We start from the raw sequence: 25,699 nt of genomic DNA on the forward strand, positions 1-25,699 counted from the left end.
TCTACTCTGTCTGCACTCTGCAGCATCGCATCTCACAGGCAGAGGCTGGTGGTGTGGAGAGCACTGGAGACCACCGCACTGCTGCCCCCTGGCGGCATGGAAAGGGGACTCCGGGACGGACGACAACGTTTAATCCAGATGTTCCCCAAACTGCTTTCAGTCGGCCTAGAATCAATATACAATGGATATTGGGTATAGTTTGTTTGTCACTTCTATTGTTCAATATCAAAATGACCTTTGTAAACATTACCTGTTGTAGCCTATCCATTCCTGTGGATTTAATATAAAATAAAAGTAGAAAGAAAATTGTAGAAAGAAAATCTCTCCATTAAACCAGTTGTTCCCATAGGTTGTTCCCAGGAACGTTCCTTGAGGGGGTTCCAACTCCAATAACCACCTTAACTCTATTGGTATTGGCTACAGCCGCATTGTGAGCTTGTAGAGCTGCTATTTTCAGAAAATGTATGAATGTGGCCTTTTTATTACATTTTTTGTATTTTTTTTTTTTTTTACATTTTAACACATGTTTTGATGATAAAATGTTCCTGGCCGTCACATAATATTTTCAGATGGAGGTCCGTAGTCAAACCTGTGGGCCGTAAGGATATTACAAAGCTCAGATGGGTGAGCTTTTCAGATGTCCAGTCCAAGTGTCAGTTGATCATACATCTTGATCACTGTCAACTGACATGAATCGGTGCACATGTGATCAGATCACATGACTATGATACGGTAATGTACTATGATACCGATTTGTGAGTTTTGGACCAAATCTGTAGGAGTAGTGTCTCTATTGCAGTAAGACCACACATGTAATAACCATGGATGATGTGATTTAGACATTTATTATATAGTATATAAGTCCTATATTCATATTAAAGTCTTTACATAGCCATTGCCAATACAAATCCTTAGACAATCAATTGTTATTAGGATTGAAAACAAAACAAGTTGCACAGACTCCACCCATATCGCTGTCACATGGGAAGTGGACTGTAGGGTCCTCAACATCGGGTTCGGGGACCACCAGGGGTCTAATGGACCCTTACAGGTCTCTAATCCCTAGAGTGTACAAATGGAACCAAATGGACTATTGAGGGTCCCTTCTATGGCAAGAAGGGATTTTGCACAAGTCCAATATGTACATGATATGAATCAAACCATGTCGCATTAAAAAGAAGCATAGACAAAACTGATTTTCCTATAAAGTTACATTGACATTTTATCACCTACAAGTTAACACATTTATAATGCAGGGTGAGCATTAATAGAACCCCATTAATCTGAACATCATTGACATTCAAATGTAAGTAGCAATCGGGCAATTCAAGATTTGACTACAATTTCAGAGTTTAGTACTGAGGATTTACAGTAGATTGGGTTTCCAATAGTTTATTTCAGTAATCCTCAACTTCTTTTTATTATTAGGCAATAATTAAGGCCACATACATTTATGTTTTGCTCCTTGATCCGAATCTATACTGTAAAATCTTAAGGTGTTGATTTAACTCTGAGAGTGTACAAATGGAACCAAATGGACACCCATGAAGTTGGTCCCCGGACCCTACGTTGAGATGTAGTACATTAATGCAAATGAACTACGCCTCGGCCATGATCAGAAAAATGTGTGCCACTGAAGATGTATACAGTAAGTGACAATATCATAGAAGCAAGTTTAAAAATACAAAACAATAAAAGGCCCTCATTAACATATAGGCCTATATACAGTTACATTGATTCCCGTTAATAATGTTGTTTCAAGATATGCCTGGTTTCTAAACAGCAACATGCTGCATTTCTTACCTCAAACAAAGTGCAAATCCTATATGAACTTATCAAAACACACAGTGAGATTCAATTATCCATTATTACAGTGAATTAACAGAGCACTTCACCCATTTTCAACCTTATCTTCATATAATTGGTCCTCACTAATGCTCATTATAAGATGGCATAGTCTACACTCCTGTCAGTCTCATTGGTAAGATGTGAACAGTTCAGAAACTTGCCTACCAATGACATCATTGATGGGAATTCCAAGCTAATAGAACCGCCTTTCTCTTCCTGGAAAGTTAGCATGCTGAAGTAGTAGAAGCCATTGTTCTTACATAAAACATATAAAAAAAGGAAGTTTGCAAGCACTTGGGTGGCACGTTGGTAAATTACCTGCCGTGCCCAGTGCCCACCACCGTGTAGTTTGAGGGTTCGAATCCACCATGCTGCATCTGGCTTTGTCAAGTCTCTATACAAACACAATTGGCCCGTATTCGAGGGATGGAAGCCGGTCAGGATGGTGATATTTGTCACTACACATACTCCTACAGGCTGGAGTGGCACCTGTTAGCAGGGAGGAGTAGGAAGGAGGCTCTACGTCCTCCCAGTGGGGGCTCCTCACTGGCTGTGAGCCAGTAGGATAAAACAGCAGTAACATGGGGAGGAAAGGGGAGGAATGAATTGGCATGGTGAGAAAAAGGGGTACCGAAAAAATGGCCAAACCTGCCTACCGATGATGTCACTGGTAGGCAGGTTTCTGAACTGTCCACAATCCTCCTCTGAGACAGAGTGAGTATAGACCAAAATAGTGGCATCTTATAATGAGCATTGATATGTTCAACTTCTTCTGCTCTTAAACTTTTTGTAACTGTCAATGTCTGTGAAAGGTGCTCTACAGAAATGTACATTACATTAGTGAGGGCTATATATGAAGATAACATACGGTTGAAAATGTGTGAAGTGCTCCTTTAAGGAAACAGCATCAAGGGACTGTCGTGATTCTTTACACACACAGAGCTCTCCTGCCCAATCCACTATGGTTGGTGTTAAAGAGAAGTCTCAGCCCAGGTGAGGCAGTGTGGAATTATGTGAAAACGACTGTGTCAAATATGACACATCTCCATTAAGGTCTGTTCCAGTGTCTTGTTTATGTTTGTGTTGTCTTCTTTAGTTTATGACAGTTGATCTGTTAGTAACACAGCAGTGCAGCGGTCAGGAGGAGCATAGGGCATCTAGACAGTAACGCCTGATTTATACTTGGTCGCACGTCGCAATGCACACTGAAAATCTAAAAACTCATAACAATCTATTTTTCGTGCACAACGTGCATGTGCAGCTAAGTATAAATCAGGCTTAAGAGGCACAGCATGTCAGACAAAAGTTCTAGCAGCGTTAACCATTTAAACCCATATAGTTCAATGACCTCCAGGGGTCTATTAGGCCCCTTCCTTATTTTTGGACACCAGGCGTGTCCAAACGTTTTTCAAAGGGGGCCATATTAAAAAATATTAAATCACCCAAGGGCCAACTACATTACCAAATATAACCAGACGTGCAAGGTAAAAAATGGAATTAAATAGCCTTTCTTTGACCCCTTCAGAATGAGACAACAAGGAACAAGGAATCCTGACAAATTATACTCTTGGAAATGCCCAGGTGGATACAAAACTTCAATATGAAAATGTCCCATACTGTTGGGCGAGCCAAACATAAACGATCTACAAGCTCATATATTATAGTCAGGTTGTGACATGTTGTGAGCTTGTAGATCGGCTATTTTGGCAGAATGTTCGGCTCAGAAAAGGGGCACTACTGTAGGGTTTAAGTGGTTAAAGACGCATAGTAAACATATTACAAATATAGTATCAGTATCAGTGATATTAAGGCCACCAGCCACTACTGTGATGAGAGTGAGGCCTCACATAAACTATTGGAGTAGGCTACAGTAGTAATTTGGTATGCACATTTACTAATTCCTATATAATATACTGTATTTCCAGGCTAATTTCACAAACTCAGGTTGATAATTTCTTCAGAAAGACTTATCAGTAATTCCCTGCAACGAGTAGACCTTGCCCTTTCATCGTATTGGAAAAGACCAAGGGTTCTCAATTTGTGGGTAGGATCCTCACACTTTCAATCAAATATGATTATTTTGGGGGATCACGGCCTGAAAAGGGCGAGAACCACTGCTCTAGACAGGGCTGAAGTGAGACCACCTCAGTTGAGTTTGATACTTGCCCACGAGGTGTGAGCCAACAATTAACGTTTCCAATTAACACTCATCACCTAGTGGAGTCCCTGCACCCCAAACACTCAGTGCTCTTGTTTTAAGCCTAATTATACATCATCATACGATCATGTTGCACGATGGAAATACATTATTTTGACGTGACATGTTACTCTCCGTTATAGCATAATATATCTAACATTTTCACTTTGTTAGAGTTTCACTTCATGCATTGCTTCTACTGTTAATTGTCTTTGAATATAAAGTGCTAAACTAAATGTATTACTCTTATGACAACTCAAGACTGAGAGAGCAGAACAAAACTAGGATTGTTTTTGACTAAATTTACTTTGACTATAGGTTTAACTTTGTTCAAGAAATCCATTGATTGAGGAATGTGTGGCTTTTTTAGTAGATTAGATTTAAAACACAATTTTTTGATGACTTCGATATTGGTAATTATTTAGCCGATGTGTTCAGAGTTTGATTTCTGTTTCTGCTATTCGTTTTAGAAATGTATTGAAAATATGTGAACATCATTGCTTACAATGAATTACTACACCAAAATAGAGATGCCAGGTTTAATGTGATTAAAAAATAACTGGATCAGCATCAGACCCCACAATCTGGAATCGGTCTAGATTATTTGTTTCAAGATAATTTATGAGCCTTGGAGGAAAATAACTAAATCTCAAGATCAAACTGAAGCTACAGTATAGCGATATACGTTTCAATTATCATGAAACTCGAGTTTGTGAAACTCTCCCATTGTCATCTTCAGCGTGAGCATGCAATAGGTATATTGTGAACAATCTCAGATGTTTGTTTGTAAGTATTTGAGGAACCCGACGGTTATTCTTAAATCAGTGGTTCTCAAACTTTTTAATTCTAATTACCCCCAGTATGATACAATTGTCCTGTTACCCCAATCTACACTGTAAAATTTTACCTCCTCAAGGACCTGGGGGTTCCCAGGTTGAGAACCACTGCCTTAAATAAATGACACTGCAGACTGTTGTGGTACTTCTGCAGCATCATAATAAAAGGTGTAAAATGGTCCCAGGTTTGGTCTTACGCCTCGTTTAAGGCTAGTCTCAGTTCATTGTTCAGAAGGCGGTTTTGCTCAAGCTGCTTGTAGTAGTGATCTTCACACAGTCAGAAAGCACAGGAGAGAAACAGAGAGAACAAGACAAAGTTGTTAGTGTAAAAGACAGCACTACTGTTATTTATACACAAAACGTATCCGCTAATACAAAAAAAAGTACTGGTAAAACATTGGCCAAAATGTCAAATAATACTTATGATGCAAAACTTTGAAAATAGGTGAGCTTGTAGATCTGCTATTTTCACTATATTTATCTGTGGAACTGAGTAAATCAAAATGTAACTCCTACATTGAAAAAAGTTCAAATATGATTATTTTGGGGGATCACAAAACGTATCCGCTGATCCAGCTAAGCAACAACTTAGCCCAATACTTTGTTGTATGTCAAATGGTTAGATATAATAGATGGAATAGAATAGATGAAACAAGCTCACAGGCTTTGTGAAGTATTTTGGCAAAGACTTTGAAGAAAGTTTGAAATAAAAGCCTCAAACACTTGTTGTGAATACGTTTGGCTATAGTCTACAATTGGACAACCAATGGCAAAATATTACTGGTCAAGTTGTTGAAAACCTCAGTACTATAGTCTCATTTTGTATGATATCTCCTGACTACATAGGCTGGATACTAAAGCTCATTGTAGAAAGAGAGGCAATATTGGAGTTGTACTCAAAAGTTCCTGTTATGCAGTTATGCAGTTATGCTCAAGTGTACACTTCGTGTACACTTGAGTGTGCACAAGTGTAGAATTTGCCAAGACATCAATTCACTATTCTGAACTTCCAACTGATGGCACTTCTACTTACAATTACAAATGAATTCCAAAAGCTTTAAAGGGGCTGTAAGTGATATTTGTTTTGTTCAAATAAATGTGAAATGGCTCTATGATCCTGATCCCATAGAAGCAGTTATTGAGTTATTGTCAGTGTTGTCTCCATCTCTTGTGAACGTTTTTGGTCAGGTTACCAATTTAAAAGTGAGTACTCATACAGGATAAACAAGTTAAATTGGAAGAGATTAAACAAAACAATGAGAAGACTAACTGAAACACTATAGAATTATAGCACATAGCTGATTAAAGCTTAATTCTCTCTCCTGATTGGATTAATGATGAAAATATATGTTCTGTTTACTATAAAGCTGAAGAGACAGAGACTGTGTTGTTTAAAAAAATTATCACTTATATCACTCACTACCAAAGATTCCGGAGAAAGACAGCAATAATTTAATTTCTATTTCATGATATAAAGAATAAGGTTGTTGAATGAAAAAAAATCTAGCACTAAAATAACTGCCCTCGCGCCTGAACTAACTGCCCTCAAAGCATCCAATCCTTAGCACAGAAAATTAATGATACATCGTGGAAGGAGTGAGGAGCTTCCAGGTTTTATTTAAAAGCCTCTCCACAAAAACGAATAAATTAAAAACACACAAGTAGAAGACATCACATGGGAAAGGAAGAAAAGTGGCAGGAGAAAAGGGAGAGCGATGACACAGATGGAACAATGGTGGTTTATTTTTTACAGAAAGCAAAATGGCTAAAAGTTCTGTACAGTGGTCACGGCACGGCCGTGACAACACAAGGGGACAGAGCGGAAACAGAGATGGGCCATGCTGCACAGGAGTGCAGCAGTGCCGTTCAACTGGCAGCAGACGTCGAAGATGGAAAAGTGTAAACGATTTAGCTGGGGAGGGACAAAAAAAGACAGAAAAAGGTGTTGGGAGGAAGAAAGGAATCAAATATGAAAACAACAGACATGCAGAATGAAAAAAGTAAAGATGAACAGAATATGGAGGAAAACTCCAAAACTGTTTCAAATGGATTCACTTGGGTATTTACTGAAGTTGAAAAATTACAAATAAATTAATAATAAACAAAACATTGTTAGGATTCATCAAACGTAGAGGCTATGGGAAAGCTAGCTAGTGCAATATAAAAATAAATTCGCTACCACATCAAAAACGGAGTTAGTCGAGCATTCAAATTTAAATTAGGTTACATAACATGCCACATGCCGCTAAAGGGAGTTATGGTAAAATAGTGAGTAGTAGGTGTGTGTGTGTGTGTGTGTGTGTGTGTGTGTGTGTGTGTGTGTGTGTGTTCGGGGTAGGGAAGTTGCTGAGGCACAAAACGGACACAAGCAGGTGGTGAATTACATGGAGGTCATGTCGTTGAGAGCGTGATCCAACTCCTCGCTGATGGCCTTGTACTTCAGTTTCTGGGCATACAACTCATCTACGGTGCGAATTCACGCACAGGAGTGAATGGGACGTGAAGGAGTGATGGCAAAGAAATTGAGAAAAAGAAAACAAAGAAATAATGAGGACAACAGAATGGTGAGAGGGTTTGGGGAGGTCAACAAAGGAACAAACAATAAAGAGAGTGTAAAAGCCAACAGGACAGAAATAGAGAGGGCCAGCATGGTGTGACAGGACAGCTGCTAAGACGTGACATTCCTTAAGTCACCAAGAAATGGCCTCACATGGTCCACCGTGGTTCTGAACACCTCCTCAGACCGTATTGTCCTTTTAGCTAAAGATACTCTCTCCTCCCAAACGTGACTCACAGTTGCGTACTGCGTTTGCGATCCACGTTTGGCAGGAGAAAGATTCCTGCCCAATAGTGGTGGAAGAAGTATTCTGATTATTTTTAACGCAAGACAATGTAGGAATATCACAGTTTAGAAAAACTCTGTTACAAGTAAAAGTCACAATTTTACTTGAAGTGTTGGCACGTGAAGTGCTGGCATCAAAATATACTTACTACACAAAACATTAAGGTACTCATCATGTTGCAGAATGGTCAATTTTACAATGATATTTTTATATTAATGTGTTCATCACTTCAATGTTGCAGCTGGTAAAGATGGGACTGATTTTAATGACTTTATGCTCTGCTGGGTAGATTAATCTAGAATAATACACCATCATTTAACACTTCATGTAGGCTATGTTTTGTGTTAATAATCAATATATGAAAAGTAACTAAAGCTGCCAAATAATTGTAGTCAAGTAAAAAGTATAATATCTGCCTCTGAGACGTAGTGGATTAAAAATATCAAGAAATGGATATACTCAAATAAATAAAAAGTACCTCAAAATGTTATTCAAGTACAGTACTTGAATGTAATTAGTTACTATCTGCCACTGGTTCCCACATTAACAACAGCACGCTGAGCCTGTAATGTAAATGGCTTCCCTGGCAGAGTTTTACCAGAGCACCACTGAGTGTGCAAAATATTTGTCCCAGAGCGGCTGTCTGGACCCACAATACTGCTGACCAGGGAATGAAGATGCCAGCTTGATAGAGGACAGGTCAAATTTGAGTCTGGTGCATTATAACGAACAACTGTTTGTCCGAAGATATTATAGAGAAGTATTAATAAATGACTAAAAGAAAAAGAGATCTCTGAGAAAGGAAGTAAGATCAAAGCACAGACAGGCTGTCTTTTTGTGGTTGTCAAATAAGCTGACTGCGTTCGATTGCGGTGAACAAAACAAAAAACTACTGTAAACCTAAATCCACATTTGAAAAAACAAATGAGATCAATACTGTACATAATGGTCAACATAAAAATAAGAACAAGTGGAAAAGATTCATACCTTCCAAGTCATCAATGGTCTTCTCAAGCTTGGCGACTGACCTCTCAGCAAACTCAGCACGGGTCTCAGCCTTGGAGGAGAACACAAAGAGGTAAATGTTAACCACTTTTAAAACTGTTGCGACTTGTGAGGAAACATGTTGTGAGCTTGCCGTACGATTAAGTATACGTAGGGCAAACAGTAAGTATCTCTGATCAACACAGTCAAGTTCTCTTAAATTGTGTATCTCCATTCTTTGAGATGTAAAATAATTCACGATAAATGCTATATCAATTAAATCAACATGCATCAATCACTTGAGGAAGCCTAGCAACAAGGACTTTCAAGGGTCAGCAATATAATACACTAGATAGGTGTCTTTACTGGTGAATTAATCAGCAGGGAATATGTACTGGAGTGAACGTACCTCCTTTAGCTTGTCTGTGAGAACCTTGATCTCCTCCTCGTACTTGTCTTCCTTTGCAGAGTACTGTTGACACACAAACAAGTCTAATGTTACACCAACATCACCACAATGTCACACGTAAAATACCAAGTAGTACATCATGTCAAAGACCTAAGAGGAAAACATCTCTTTGTACAGGTAAGATTTTTCTACAGTTAGACTGTGTGCCCACCAAAGTCTTTTTTCCCAGCTGAAAATGCAAAGCGCTCTTGTCCAAACAGTGAGAGTTGAAAATATTCCAACTCTTGGCAACAAGATAAAGATGCCAAACGCGAATACCGCAGAATATATCATTGAAAATAATCCAAAACATACGCCCAGGTTAGCTTGCTTTTTTTTTACTGTCGTCTGGGATTTATAGTAGACCATCATTTATTTCCTAGGCCTCTGTTTTTGTGGGGGTGTGGGGGAAGCTTGGGCTTAATGCTGATGTAACATAGCCCCACCTTTGCTTGTTTTGCTCAGGGGAAAAAAACACCTTGTTGGACACAGCCCCATAATGTGAGAGGATTAAATGCGTACCTTCTCTGCCTGGGCCTCCAGGGACTTCAGGTTGTTGGTCACGGTCTTCAGCTCCTCCTCAAGCTCAGAGCATTTGCTGGTGGTTTAGTGATGGAAGCAGGGCAGGTGAAAGATAGAAACAGAGGAACCATATTATTAGGTGACTGAAACAATGCTGAGCGTTTGCCAGTGTGCATTGTTTACATTCATATAAGTATTGAAATAAACTATAAACATATAGTTTTAAAAACTTGATCACAACTAAAACAAAGACAATTGTGATAACAAAACAATATAGTTATAGTTAATGTGGTGTGAATGGCACTTTGCTGAACTAGGTCCCATTTAAAGCAACAACCTTGAGGAATAGTGCAGAATTGAACGAGAAGTGGGAGGGGCTATCAAGGTTCTTACCTCTCAGACAGCTCAGCGCGTTCCTCTGTACGTTCCAGATCACTCTCAATGATCACAAGCTTACGGGCCACCTGGAGTCACAGCACACAATGTGTGTGGTTACAATTTAGCCATTTACAGATGCTCTTATCCAGAGTAACATACAAACAAGGTAAATAGTCACACAAGAAGAATACAGAAAGATGAATGTAGTGCCTCAAAGAAACTTGGATACCACGTAAACAATGAACCGACGAGCATCTGTTTAAACAACATGGTCTCTAAATATCATTATTAATATGTGGTCAAGAAAAAAAGTAACACGTGGCCAACAACATAATATATCTGTTTCAGACCCATACTACAACAATGTACAGAGTTAACAGTACAGTTAACTCACCTCTTCATATTTGCGGTCAGCCTCCTCAGCTATGTGTTTGGCCTCCTTAAGCTGGATCTCCTGCAGTTCCATCTTCTCCTCATCCTTCATCGCCCTGTTCTCAATGACCTTCATGCCTCTGGAGTTCACAAAACACAACAACACGTCAACTATCGCCACACGCAGCCATTACACACATTGTGATTTGATTTGTGATGATTTATTGCATCCGTAACACAAGATATTTTAACCTGGGTCTTCCACGTGGGAAGGGACACTAAAGCCTAACATCTTAACCTCTCTAGCCTAAGACAGAATAGAAGTAATAGATAATAATAATAGAAGAAACAGGCAAATATTTTTAAATAGCAGATCTACAAGCTTGAGGTTGTATACTATTTTCACCTATCTGTGTAACCGACTCAAATTAAATTAAATGCCTCAACTCCTATATTCCAAGTGCTTGTCAGGCTGATATGATTATTTTGGTGGGGTCATGGTTAAGAACCACTGTCTGTCTGCTGCAGACTGTGAGATGCTGGCCAACCCACCTCTCGCTCTCATCAGCAGCCTTCTCAGCCTCCTCCAGCTTGGTCAGCGCTGTGGCCAGACGCTCTTGTGCACGATCCAACTCCTCTTCAACCAGTTGGATACGTCTGTTCAACGAAGCTACCTCACCCTCAGCCTGCCGGGACACAGCAACATGTCAACAACACACAGGCTATAGGCCTATAGTAGGATATACACATATTATGTATGTACTAACAACACTGTATTGTTCATAGAGATATGAATGGGGAAACATTTCTCCTACTTACATAATTTATTTTAACCCTCAAAACCCTGGTGCTGATTTATGTTTCAAGAAGATTCCTGTTTTATGGCACACACAGCTTATGTAGGGTGCTCTACAAATATATGTAGGACAGATTAGTAGTAACATGCCAGGGAGGAAATGTTACACCATAATAAAGATTGCGTCAAAGAGGATAATGTTTCGTAGCATATGTAACGTAATGGTTGTTTGTTTATTCTGGGTGTGTGTGACGTGGTGGTGGTCTTCGTGGGTGGGTCGCGTGCTCGCATCGCAAGCTTTACCATTTGCATCTATCCATCGATCGCAATAATGGGCCAATATTAATAATGGATGGTTTTAAACGAGTCAAACACTTAAATATTAACCATGGATCAAGACTGTCATATATTTCTTTTATCGCTAATGTCAGAATCGATAAAGGAAATCTACGACGGTCTTGATCCAAGGCGAACTTAAATATTATCCCCCATAATTCATATGTTTTTATTACGTATCCGATACTATCGCGACCCTGGCCCATGCATGGCACGTTTCCTGGGCAGAATGGCACTAATGCCGTCTGCCGCCTGCGTTAATTGACTTAAATCATTAAGGTTGATTTATAGCCTAATCTAAATCCATCGTAGATGGCGTGGCTTGCACACGCCGACAGGAACATGGGCTATCTCTGGAGTCTGGAGACAGGTTCAAGTCGGAAAGCGACGCCAGGATAAATAAAACGAGGCGTTAATTTGGCGTTAAATCACTATTAAATTATAGTGTATTTTTTTGTAATTCCTTACTGCTTCCTTAGACCTGGTCTCCTCACATAGCTCTCCCTGTAGAGCCGCCACCTGATCCTCCGCGGCGTCTGCCTGCTGCTGCAAGGTCTTGATTTTCTTTTTCACAGCCTCCAGCGATGACATGTTTGCTTCTCTATCTCTAACAATCTATTAATTTATCTATCTATCTCTAACCCGTTAGATTCTAACGGGTTTATTCTGACATCCTGCGTGCAGACTAGACGCGCCCCAGGCAGGCAGCCCTCCCGAGTCCCAAAGATGCGATTGCTTTGATCCCCACTGATCTCTGTCATGTCTTTAATCAAGCAACATACCGGAAGGAACACTGGCTGCTGGGATGCATTAAGAATAAGATATTCAGGAGGAGCAGGAGAATACAAATCTATGCATTTATTTGAGGCCGTTCAAGAGGGTGTTCCACTATAACGCCTAATTTAGAGATCGGTATAGTTTAATGGTGTCTTGTTGTTGTGGATATTATTGTCACGCATGTGATTTAGGATTTGTTATTTTGTTTTGAGCTCAGTGCTTCCCCCACTGGTGAAATGTGTGAATGAACCAGCAGTGTACAGGTCCAGAAAATCACAATGTCACGTTTTTCACTATTTCTGAAATTATGGGTAACTATTATTACTAACATGGGTTACTTTACTACAGCCCTTTAAAAATACATTACACAAATACGAACTACACAAATGCTTATTTATATCTTATTTATAAACTAAAAATACAGTACAATAGTTATTATGTGATTATGATAATAATGATAATCATTTTGATTATAAATACATTATAATTTATTTATTTAGTTATTTACTTAGTTATTATTTATTCATTGGCCACACCAATCAATTAGACCAACATTCATTGTGACAAATACGCTAAACTGTTTGAATCTTTGAGTAATTTGCAGCGTAGCTTTGAGGTGACAAACATGTAACTGTATCCGTCCTGAATGTGACACACATCTTAAAGTTCCTAAAAAATACTCAAGTGAAACTCAACACTGGCCCTCAGATTGGCCCCATGTTGCGGGGGCCACCGCAGTAAACGGCAACATCACCATATACAGCACATAGGCTAAATTTAACTAGTCTTATTGTCTATGACTTCAATAGGCCATTAGGCTTTGAATGTCTATAATAGACAAGGTAACAGACATCAGTTTTTCTCTAAAGAGATTTGGTGAAGAGGAAAAACAGGAGGGGAAGAGTTGCCTATATAGAGTGAATCTGGTCAATGTGAAGGCGCCTTCAAATGAAGTTATCATTATTGTTCCTCTTCAACAAAGAGCCCCATTCCTTCTGGGCCATTGTGGTGCCCCTCAATCAACTCACATCTGTGAACTCAATCAACTCAATCAACTCACATCTGTGGCTTTGGTCTCAGCGAGCTCCAGTTTCTCCTGGGCGTCCTTGAGGGCCTCAGAATACTTGTCCAACTCATCCTCAGTTCCCTTCAGCTTCTTCTGCAGAGCTACCAGGTCATCCTCCAGCTGGGTGCAGAACCATGAGTCACAAACAAACACGCAGACAAAGGGGACATGTAGTTTAGATACACAAAGAACACGCAATGAGGCAGATATATAAACTATATTATGTCTTGCATAATAACATTATTGCATCATTATAATCGTCACATTTAATCAGCTAAAATTAAATGAATGCGTTTGATAGCTTGCCACTATGTACAAGTCTATGCATGTATACTATGAAGTATGAAATCAACAATGAGCTGTACAGGAACTAAACAAACCTATTATCATAATCTACAGTAGGCCAAATATCCAGCATTTGAACAATCTATTTTGTTATCAAATAATAGACTAATATGCCTATCCTTTTTGAAAACTGGCAAACAGTGTAACTGGGAAACCAGTTCAATTTAACCAATTTAATCTGTATCCTAGGCTAAATCTAATGACATGTATTTAGATCTACAAGCTCACTGCTCACATGTTGTAAGCTTGTACATCTGTGTTTTTGTTTTGTTTTGTAGGAATTTTTGAAAACGTTTGAAATGAAATATATATATTATATATATATATATATATATATATATATATATATATATAAAAAAAAATAAAGTTGTTATTGAAAAATATCTTCCTTGGAAAACAAATGTTAATCCGTTAAAAGAAAGGAGAGCCATCGTGGCAAACACCCATGCGTCTCCATAAGGTCCGTGACGCACGCACTGTGCCAAACGCGCCCGTGTGGTGTGGTGCGCCACGGACAGACAGCAGTGCGTGGATGCAGACAGCGAGCCGCGGTGTTCACAGAGCGTGGATGGATGCCGCGCTCGAGTGGATTCTCACGTTTTTGCTTCTGTCCTCAGCTGCCTTCTTGTCTCCCTCCGCCTGCTCGGCTCTGTCCAAGGCGTTCTCCTTGTCGAGCTTGAGCATCTGCATCTTCTTCTTGATGGCGTCCATGGCTGTGTGTGTATGGGGGACTTGCGGTGACCGCGCCGACGATTATAACCAAAAAGAAGCGGAATGAAAGACGAGAGAGAGACTTCGAAGCGTCCGACCCTCACTATAGACAGTCAAGCTGGAGTGCGAGCTGGTGGCGAGCAGTAGCCGGTCAAATATGTTGCTGCTAGCCCCCCTGGACACCCAACACCTTTTAGGAAGCCCGTCCAGCTGTTTTGAGTTTTTTTTAAGGATCTCTTCACCGATTCGCTGTTCCAAGAAATTTGACAACTTACATGACTATACAAGGGACAGGTGGGCGTCCCGAAGAGTAAAGACCCCCTGGGTCACCGACTTAACCCCACCCGCAACCCACCCACCCCACTAAACACGTCTGTAAGTTACTATTTCTAACGACATGTATGATGTATGGAGGCTCAGGCCAACAGGACTCCCATGGAGGTGTAGTGTCTCCTCCTCTGAAGTGATATCATATCTGAAAGGGAAACATAGCGAGCATAGTGGTCTAATTATCACCATGTCCACTGTTGGCAATTTGGCATGTTCCCAAGACAAATGTCTAATAATTGAGTATTTGTTCAGTAACAGAGGTCTCTTATAGTAAACAGAAAATAAAAATCAGCTCAGTATACCAAACCTTGCATTATAGATCTTTTTTTATCACTTCCAATTTCAGTTGTTTATTCTGTATCCTGTATGAGAATGAGTGATCTTCTATAATATCACAAACTGTAAAGTAAAGTATAGTAGGCCTATAAAGTCCTGGAAAGATAGGACCCTGTTCTGAACAAACTGACTGTCATAATAAAGGGCTATTTCATACTTATTATTTTAACAAAAAATACAATAACAAAAGCTGGTGCATTACAGTGACACTGCATTCTTGCTTTTATTGTGAAGCTTCATCACCATATGAGTCATAAATACAGAGTTACTCATGCAGGGCAATATAATCTGATTGAATAAGCTCCTGCTGAAAGTGACTGACACGCTGCATACGCACACACGCACACGCACATGCGCACACACACACACACGCTCGCCCACACACACACACACACACACACACACACACACACACACACAGTCACATGCACGCACGCGCGCACACACACACACACACACACACACACACACACACACACACACACACACACACACACACACACACAGACGTTTTGTATTAGGCAACTTGTGATGTCATCAGTGGGATGGCAATATTAACATTTATTTTTGTAAGCTCATCTCGAGTTATATAGTTACCAGAAAACATTTATCTTTTGGCACATGGTTGGAATTGGAAACAGTATCACAAGTATAGTAGCCTAATACCAGTGCACACGAACACACACAGTAGCAGCAGGGGACTAATAACGGATCATGTCAACAGCTCTGGCGTCTAATTGTTCACCATGTGAAGAGCTATCACACACAGGCTTGTCGTAGTAGCGGCACATCATGCAGCTTGTTTTAAGTCCAAGAGCTCACTTACAAGAGCCTTCTCAAATGAAAGATACAAGGGCTCTGGTATTTCTGACCCCCCTCCTTCCTTCACACTCAGGGGCCCCCCACCGGCTCAGCTGTCCAACAGGCTGCTTGGAGGAGACTTGTGACTGTTTGAGTAGTTTGAATATTTAAAGGAGCATGTCACCCATATAATCGGTCCTCACTAATGCTTGTCATAATATGGCAGCATTTCTGTCCACTCGCTGTGTCTCAGAGGAGGAGTTCAGAAACCTGCCTATACCACTGACATCATTGGTTTTGTCATTTCAAACAACATTTTAAACTTGTTTATTTGATGCGAGAACATATAGCATCGATTTCAGTATTCTAACTTTCCAAGAAGAGAAAGGCTGTGGTTTCTATTAGCTTGAAATCCCCAGCAATGATGCCATTGACAAGTTTCTGAACTGTCCAGTGCCCATTAGAGTAGAGAGTATATAGACAGAAATCTATCTTACAATCAGCATTGATTGATGAGCATGAATATGATGTTGACAAACATGACAGCGTCAAAGCATAAAATATAAGTGGTTGTGGAAATAACCAGATAAGGTGTCTTGAAAGGAAGAGATCACTTACATAATGAAAACGATATTCTATGTTGTAATGGGTTGGACGTAGCCCTACACACACGTGCACCCACGCACACAAGCACGCACGCATCAGATGACAGTATCTTTTCACTCCAATAAGCCGCTGGATGAATGTGTGGCACCTGATGGGACCCCTGATGGTCAATTGCCAATTCCCCCTGACAACCTTTTCATCTGTGTTGTCGTTCCAGTTCCTCCCGCTTGTGTTTTGTTGAGGAGGGTATTCTTAGGTCCAAGAGCACCTGCTTGGCTCTGTACACTCGCACGCACGCACGCACGCACGCACGCACGCACGCACGCACGCACGCACGCACGCACGCATGCATGCACGCTATAGGGACACACGCTAGGGACATAAGAGAAGATTTGTTTAGTTAAAAAATGTTCCATATTATTCCAAAATGTTCAAGATTATTCTAAATATTTAGAAAATAGCAGATCTACAAGCTAACAATGTGTCTCACTGCACTGCGACACGTGTGAGCTTGTAGATCGTCTCTCCACTGGCCTAAATGATCATTCATAGCAAGTCAATGCTAGTCTCAAATATACAGTAACACCTTCTGATCCAGCGTATTATTCGGGCAAAGGTCCAAAAAGACTTGGTAGAATTCCTTGATTACCTTGCCATCACCAAATTAAAATTTTAGCAACAACTCCTCAATATGAGTGGGTTTCATGGCTCTCTCCCAGACCTTATGTTTTGTTAAAAAGTCTCTCAGTTGCAGATATCAGAATTTGTCCGAATTCAGTCTATATTTGTTCGAATGATTTAAGACCATCCTTATTAACTAATTGGTGTAGCTAGTTAGGCCTGTCCAATGCTGTCCAATTCCTAAATCCTACATCGAATTGAGCTGGTATGAACTCCTTTATGTAACCAATATGTGTTAGCGAAGAGATCTGTTTAGGTAGTCAAAAGGAAGTTTTTATTTTTCTCCATATTTTTTAAGTGACTCTAGTCCACTCACTCATTTGGATCTCTTTCAGTGGGGTATCTAGGAAGGGCACAACATGAAGGGGTTGCGAGCAAAGGCTTTTTTCAATATTTAGTATCCTCAGTTTGAGATGCTAGTTTTGAGCTGGATTATAATCCCCATGAATATTTTTTCCCTGCCTTTCTGTGTTTTGTCACATTCTATCATTGAATTTATTTTCTTTAAATAGCAGAAACTATAAGCTCACAATGTGTCTAGATGCTACGTTGTGTGAGCTTATTCGTCATACAACGAAGTATACAGTGCTTAAAGAGCACTTTACTTCACCCCTTCTAGACTTTATCTTCATATAATTGGTCGGCTATGGAATGTTCAGATATACCTATACCAATGGCATCATCAATAGGGGTTCCAAGCTAATATAAACAACAAGCCTTCAATATACCTGCAAAGTTAACATGCTGAAATTGAAGACATTGTGCTTGCATTAGCCTAATCTTAAATAAAATAAATAGCTTGAAATTGTGTTATGAAATAAATGGTATGCAGGTTGATGAACCGTCCACAGCCCTCCTCTGAGACACAGAGTGAGTAGATAGAAATGGTAACATATCTGGTCTTCGTTGTTGTACAAATAAACTAAGTCTTTTTGGTTGCCTAGTATCCTTCCCGCTGCGTCCCTCTAAAAAGGCAGACAGCTGTCACCAAGTTGTTATCCTGCCACTATCAGCGTAGTGGACTGTATTGCAAGCCAGGCTGGCATGTCACTCATGCACACACATCACTGAGGTTCATGACACCATTCCTGTTATCCCAGGAGCCTGGCCAAACAGACTGACAAACATAGTCACTTTATACCTGCCAGATTTGAATTTCTTTTCTTTTCTTTTCTTTTCTTTTCTTTTCTTTTCTTTTCTTTTCTTTTTATGATTATTATTATTATTATTTTTAATTTTTTCGTTTGAAAGGTAGTTAGTGACAGAGACAGGAAATGGCAAGAAAGAGAGAAGAACTGAGACTTTCTCTAACATGTGAGTCAGCGGTAACCTGACTCCACATATGGGGCAGTAGAGAGTACAAGTGCTATGAGCAGTAGTAGACGTTTGAGCCATGCGGTTATGATTGATTTCAGCGTGTTTGACCTCATGAGTTTGATTCCATGGCGTTGATTGCATGGGTTTGGGCCATGCATGCATGTCCTTGGCATAGAGTTTGTATTTGTAACTGTAGTTGTTATTGCCTGTTGTCGTTCACCAGGAGTGAAGAAACATTAACATTAAGAAACATTTGTACCATACAGCCTGCCCTACAGGCTCAGGACAACAATAAGAACCATCTCACAGTGTTCCCAGAATTCACAGCATGCTGCTATATGTGACACGTTAACAATGGTGTTAATATCACCTGTAAGTTGTTCTCCATGAACTCTGCTGACCTCTGTAAATCACTGTCACTGTCTCTTAGTTACATCAATATTGTTCTTATAAAATAGTTGGTTTGTGCCTAAGTATTAAGATACCGGTAATACTTTTGTCATTTTGACTGCCAGGATATTTCACTGTCTGTGCTGACATAATGAAGTGACCTTATTCCGGCAGAGTGTCTCAGCCCTGTGGTCGCTCCTCGCCTTTAAGGTGTCTTACTGGTTCGTTAGTGGGTACTGTGTTTATGAATGTTACATATCTGTTATTGTCTTGTATTTATTGTTACTGGCAGAGCTGTGTTTCGCCTCTTCTCTTAGCCTTGTAAAAGATAATTTAGGCTCAATGTGTTTTTTACTGGTTAAATAAATGTTAAATTAAAATGAAATTAAAATGATGGCTGTGGTGTAAAATTAATGTTTTTCTAGTATGTATTGCTGTTTTGTTCTCATTAAATTAGATGCAACTGAAAAGTTGTTAAACTTATGAGAAAGGAACTTGTTTTACAGTCACAATTTTGCATTCCATAACGAATTAACAATACTTACTCAAATTAAAGCTATCTTGAAAAAAAAAATATGGTATGTTCAAACTGTACTACACTGTTGAAAACTACTACCAATAAACATATATTTAAAAAAAATTAAAGCTATCTTCATACATGTTGATGATGACAGATCTGCTGACAGCTGAATAGAGACACAGACGGCGAAGGGAGTAAGGGACCTGTTCAAGTGGGGGCTGGGTATGTTGGGTTGGGGAAAGTAAGGAGAAAGCCTTTGTTATTCCTGGGGGGGGGGGGGGGGATTCTATTTAAGCCAGCCTTCACCCAGCTGATAGCTGCTCAGATGGTTATAATGAGCGCTCGAGGGGTAGCAGTTAATAGGTTAAGTGTCTTGCTCGGGGACACTTCAACACATACAGTAGACCAGTGATACTCAACCTCAGGCCCGCGGGCCACATCAGGCCCGCGGGACCATTATGACTGGCCCACCAATGAAAATCTAAAAAAAAGAAGAAAAAGAAATCTGGAAAATGAAATAAAAATAAATAAATCTGAATGAAGTTATCTTTAATTACATTATTATAAGTAATACTATTAGAGTTGTACTATTACTCGAACGAAAATAAAAGCTTGGGGGGGGGGGGGGGGAGATGCAATGCAAATGAAAGACATATACTGTGTATCCCTATTCCCTGACATAATTTTATAGCTAAACTGACAGAATTCTATTTTATTTGAATGATGAAACCCAGCTGCCATTAATAGTTGGAAATGGAAATGGAAATTGCGGAAATTGCGGAAATGGAAATTGCGGAAATTGTAATTGCGGAAATTGCGGAAATGGTGGAAATGGAAATTGCGGAAATGCGGAAATGGAAATTGCGGAAATGGAAATTGTGGAAATGGAAATTGCGGAAATTGCGGAAATTGCGGAAATGGTAATTGCGGAAATTGCTCTTCACTTATAGCTATCTATTTTCAGGTAGATTGTTTTATTTTACTCAGTCAGCCATATCACTACTCATTTTTTTTCACCAGACCAATAACTGCTATGTGAAGCTTTTAATAAGTGTGTTGGTGTTGCAGAAGTTAACGTACATGAGGTCATGCGGAGCAGAGAAGGTAACAGTTCAGTGTGAGTGTTCAGCATCCCAGATGTCCCAAGTTATTGTCCTCCCTTTGGATTCACCATAACCCGAACAGCAAAATATCTGACATAATGATACAGATCTGAGCTTCTCTTTGACAATAAAACGTATCTACGAAAAGAAAGAAAGAAATCAAGTTAAAATATTGGAAGGAAATCTGGTTTTATGGTTTTCCATATGGTTTTCATGAGACAGCCATACGTAGCTGTAGTTGGGAAACAGAAGGTGTCAAAGTGTCCCTGAGCAAGACACTTCGCACCCAGTCAATGCTCCTTGTTAGGATGGGTTAAATGCAGAGCACACAAAATATCATGAAAATACCCCAAAGGAGTCAGGACCAAGTTATCCTTTGTGTCTCATGCCCTGTCCAATTCAAGCATGCTTTGGTTCTCAAAGTGGGGTCTGGGGATCCCCAGGGGTCCTTGGGGGACTTCCTGCAGGTCCCCAACAAAAGTAGTTAATGTAGCATAACAATCATTACCACTAGATCTACAAGCTCAGAGCACAACGTGCCCGCTGCGAACTTGTACATCTATTTTTGATATTTTTTGATAAATATAGAAAAATATCCAAATACATAGACCTATCGAAGACGTTTGAACTTTGAATACCATCATTTTGATTATTTATATATATTTTTTACATAAATCTTCTACATTTTCAGATGAGGGTCTGTGGCCAAATACCTCTCAATTTGGGGCTTTTCAAGGCCCTGTGTGTGTGTGTGTGTGTGTGTGTGTGTGTGTGTGTGTGTGTGTGTGTGTGACTGTGTGTGTGTGTGTGTGTGTGTGTGTGTGTGTGTGTGTGTGTGAGTGAGTGAGTGTATGTAGGATTCAGTGACTCAGAGGTAAACATACTGTTAAGAGGAGAATGTTTGGAGCCGCAAGGCATGCAGTGGACATCCGTCCGTCCGCAACACGACACTCTTTATGACTTTTATCATAATTAGATTCTGGGGCATTACATATAATGGAGGAGCTGTCTTTCATCAGCTGGCTGCACATGTCCAATTCACTGCCAGCGTCACAACGTTGGGCCAAGTTTCATGAACAGAGACTTTCTTGCCCGGCCGAGGCCCCCTCTGATCGTATACCCTATACTCACACATATAACAGGACGCTTAAACTGTCATAGAATCTGACATTACTTATTGGCACATTTACCTAATGTCTTATCCCTCTCCCAAGTACTGAAACTGATCTAACAGTATTGACTTTGAGAAGTATTGAAAAGAGCAGCACGTAGGAGAATTGACTTTAAAGAAAGATGAGGCGAGGGATCTTAGCTTTTAGGCAGCGGCCGAAGAAGTCATCAAATGTTTGACTTAAGTAAAAGTAGCAAAACCATAATTTAGAAATATATGTAAAAGACACATATTCATAATTTTACTTGAGAAAATGTACAAAAGTATTGGCATCAAAATATAGTTAGAAGTAAACTTATTCATTATGCCGAATGTCCCATTTCACAATTTTTCAAACATTGTCAAGATGAAAATGATGCATTGTGAGCCTGTAGAATGGTAATTTACAAGTAGACGGAGTGTAATACAAGCCTAATAGGTTCATGTATGTTTTGTAATAATAATCTAAATCTTTAAATAATTGTAGTATAGTCTAATGTACACTAGCCTCTGAGATATAGTGGAGTTACTTACTGACTTACTTGGTACTTAGTGGAGTTAACGTATAAAATAAATGTTTAGATAGGCCTACTTAAGTAAAGTAAAAGTACTACAACATTGTACTGAAGTACAGTTGTAGGATTATAGTGAATGTAGTTATTTTACCACTACTTGGCAGAATTAACTGAAAATTGTAATGTTTAGGCCGGCTTTGGGAAGCAGCTGTGTCAGTGTGTGGATGTATAATTGACTTTGCCACCTCCTCAGATTTTAGGGCGTGCCAGATTTAGCACAGGTCTCAGCTCCTATAGCCTGTTCTGAATATAGCTCACGTCACGTCTCAGTGCTGACTCAGACATACCATGGCATCCTGACACTCCAGTGACAGAGGGAAGGGGCCTTGTCCCCCTGCCAGAAGTCACTGATCTGTTTATTAGTCTATACATTACACACTTTACAGCATGACTGTAGTAGGACTAAGAAAACAAAACATATTCGGTGTAGTTGCAGAATTTGAACCAGTTAAGGTAGTTTAGGCCTAAGTGATATTTGTATTTATTAAAACAAAGTGTTTTTTTTTTTGGGGGGGGGGGGGGGGGGATGGCTAAATTCATTCAAGTTTCTCCTTTTGTCAAAAATATGTTTCTTTTTTTTTAAATATATTTTTTATCCCACGATTTTGTAACCCATTTTTCACCCCTGTGTCAATCATCTACTGTGATCCTGGGCTCTACACACCCTCCACCAACCTGGGGAGAGCAACGGACTTAACTCATGCTTCCTTCATGCTTGAGTGTCCAAGTTGCTCCTTTACACCTGACAGGGGGGAGTTTCCCTGGTTGGACGTAGCGCGTGAAAGGAACACGTTATTCCAACCAGTTCCTTTCCCCTCCATCAGGCGCCCCGGCTGGCCAGGGGGAGGCAGTTTAGAGACCAGGATTACTGCATGTTTTTGTGAGGGTACCTACCCTAGGGGACACGGGGAGAACATGCAAACTCCACACAGAAAGGCCCTTTCGCCAATCCCCGCCTTCGGGTATGGGCACTGATGACGCAGAGGAGGAAACACGCCGCCAGCACCCACAGTGCCCCGAGCGGGAATCAAACCCAGGACCTTCTAGCTGTGAGGCGACAGCACTACCAACTGTGCCACCGTTTCTAACATTTCATCATAGTAATGTCCACCATCTTTATAGTCAACTCTGAGGTATTGGCAGCCATATACTGTATGAGCTGGATAATGTGGATATAGAGCAGATTTGCTTTCAATACAAATGTACTTGATATTGTGGCGACTGATACACAACTCAGGAGCAGAGAGTCAGGTTTGCCCATTCACTAGCATCTATTGAACATAAATTCAGATATCAGAAATTAACTTAACTGCAGTCAAAGGTAAGGTTTCAACACAAAGTTCATTTCCAGGGTCATAAGGAGGGACTTCGTCGCTGGACATCACAGGTGAATTTGGATTACTTTCACAGAGGATTCGGGTAAGTATTCCTGCAAGGGATTCCACAGGTGAGTAGGTACAGGTTTAGTTTAGGCCTAGCGTAGCTCTTAGCTTAGTTCTTCCTCCTCACAGGAGGGGTATCAACAGGTCAGAATCAGAAGACGTTATTGCCATGACATGTAAGCATGTTAGGAATTTGGTTTGGTGGGACAGCAGAGTGCAGTTACAACAACATTAGGACAAGTGCAAAACAGGACAAGACTGCAAAGAATAGTGAATAAAATAAAGTGCAGAGAGTTCAAGTGATCAGTTCAGAGCACAAGTCAGTCCATTCCACTCTGAGTGGGGGTGGAGGGAGGATAAAGGGGGGTCAGAGGGGGACACCAGCAGCGTTAAGGAGCCGGATAGCCGTGGGGAAAAAGCTGTTTGAATGTCGGGCCTTCATAGTCATAGACCTCCTGCCTGAGGGAAGCGGGGCAAAAAGACTGTGGCCTGGGTGTGCAGGGTCAGCCATGATCTTCCTGCAGGCCCTCCTCGAAGCTCTACTCCTAAACAGGGCCTCAAGGGGGGGGGCAAAGGGCAGCCCATCACCCTCTCTGCTGATCGTATGACCCGCTGCAGCTTGGCCTTGTCCTTGGCTGCTGCTGCAACTCAAACAGGTGGATAAAGGCCAATAAATGCCCTCAGAACGGGGTTTCAGAGTGATAAGTATTTCTAGTACTCCTTCGGTGTACGCTGTGTACTGGGGCCGTATTTCTACTCCTTTCCCATGTTCCTGTACTCTGGTTCCTTTCCTTCCATTTCCATAAGCCGATAGTCACTTCTTAATAGCCGGTTTAATGCACGCGCCTTTCGGGCACGGAGCGCGTGCCCGGTATGTTGCCTGCGAGTGAGATACAGAGAGAATGTGCTCGTCAATATAGGGATTTCATAATATAACATAGAATGGTATATGAAATAGTGGTGTTCTGCTTACCGCCCGATGCTGTTGCCCTCAGCCTCACCTCGTCTCTGGAGAATGGATCTGTTAGTGAGGCAGAGAGTTCGTCCTTTTATACGCTCAGGTGCGCCTAGTTGTCTGATTTGATGATGTGGGAAATATCTGCTGTGAATCACGCAACCCAAAGGGCGGTGGAATATATTTGCTCTCTGCCTCCCTCTATCTCCAGAGCGGCGCTTGCATGTTGGGCGGTAATTCATCATTGAGACACCGCAATATGCTCACAATTATTTGAAAACTAAACCATACATTTAATAAAAAATTCAAATGAAGCCTTTTTTGTACTGTAAAAACAAGATCTACAAGCTTGGCTATTTTTGCAAAATAAATGCTCAAATTGTGAAAGCTAAAAATGGGATATTCTGCATAATGAATTGGTATACGTATATTTTAATGTCAATATGTCTTACAAAGCTCAAGTATGCCTCTCGAGCGCCTCCCTAGGGAGGTCCTCGATGCACGTCCCACTGGGAGGAGACCCCGGGGCAGACCAAGGTGCAGTTAGAGGAAACGCATCGATTCACTGGCCTTGGAACGTCTCGGAGGAAGTCACTAATGTTGCTCTGGAGAGGGAAGTCTGGAGCACTCTGGTGGAGCTGTTGCCCCCCCGACCCGACTACGGATAAGCGGTTGAAGATGGATGGATGGAAAACTCAAGTAAATATTCGAATACAGGCCTTAAGTGACTATCTGCGTTAGTTTTCTGAAAAACCTATGTTGCTCAAATGTTTTCATGGAGCCCAAAATTATGTATTTGACCGCGGACAATGCATCTCAAAAATATGTTCCAGGGACCCACAGAAGCAAAGCTTTGAGTTGAAAAGGTTTGCTTTAAAGATTTGCACAAATTTCTTTCAAAAATAGCAGATCTACAAGCTCATATAGCGCCGGCTTATCTGCTATTCTTTTAAGAATCGTGACACACACACACACACACACACACACACACACACACACACGGGTATATATCTCAAATCTAAAATGACATGGATGCTTTCCCGGTTTTAATGGGTTAACCGTCGTATTAAAACCACATTAATATGGACACGAAG

General features: G+C 40.5%; 1 protein-coding gene across 1 annotated transcript; it reads right to left on the reverse strand.

Annotated features, from left to right (window-relative positions):
• Nucleotides 1-6,612: 6,612 nt before the first annotated feature.
• On the reverse strand, nt 6,613-14,619 carry tpma (alpha-tropomyosin). Its single transcript, XM_080760574.1, has 10 exons — nt 14,346-14,619; nt 13,398-13,523; nt 10,981-11,114; nt 10,451-10,568; nt 10,072-10,142; nt 9,679-9,754; nt 9,118-9,180; nt 8,712-8,781; nt 7,266-7,344; nt 6,613-6,793 (listed from the first exon to the last, which is right to left on the reverse strand). Exons 1-10 carry the CDS (start codon nt 14,457-14,459, stop codon nt 6,790-6,792), a joined length of 855 nt encoding a protein of 284 aa, XP_080616700.1. The 5' UTR covers nt 14,460-14,619; the 3' UTR covers nt 6,613-6,789.
• Nucleotides 14,620-25,699: the final 11,080 nt, after the last annotated feature.

Source organism: Protomyctophum bolini (assembly GCF_963924005.1).
Source record: "Protomyctophum bolini genome assembly, chromosome: 1".
In the NCBI taxonomy this organism is placed as follows: Eukaryota; Metazoa; Chordata; class Actinopteri; order Myctophiformes; family Myctophidae; genus Protomyctophum; species Protomyctophum bolini.

Coding starts and splice junctions, on each gene's coding strand:
- tpma (XM_080760574.1), bottom strand. CDS start 14,459: ATGGACGCCATCAAGAAGAAGATGCAGATGCTCAAGCTCGACAAGGAG. Junction 13,524..14,345: donor CTGAGGACAGAAGCAAAAAC/GTGAGAATCCAC, acceptor TTCTGCACCCAG/CTGGAGGATGACCTGGTAGC. Junction 8,782..9,117: donor TCACAGACAAGCTAAAGGAG/GTACGTTCACTC, acceptor TTCTCCTCCAAG/GCTGAGACCCGTGCTGAGTT.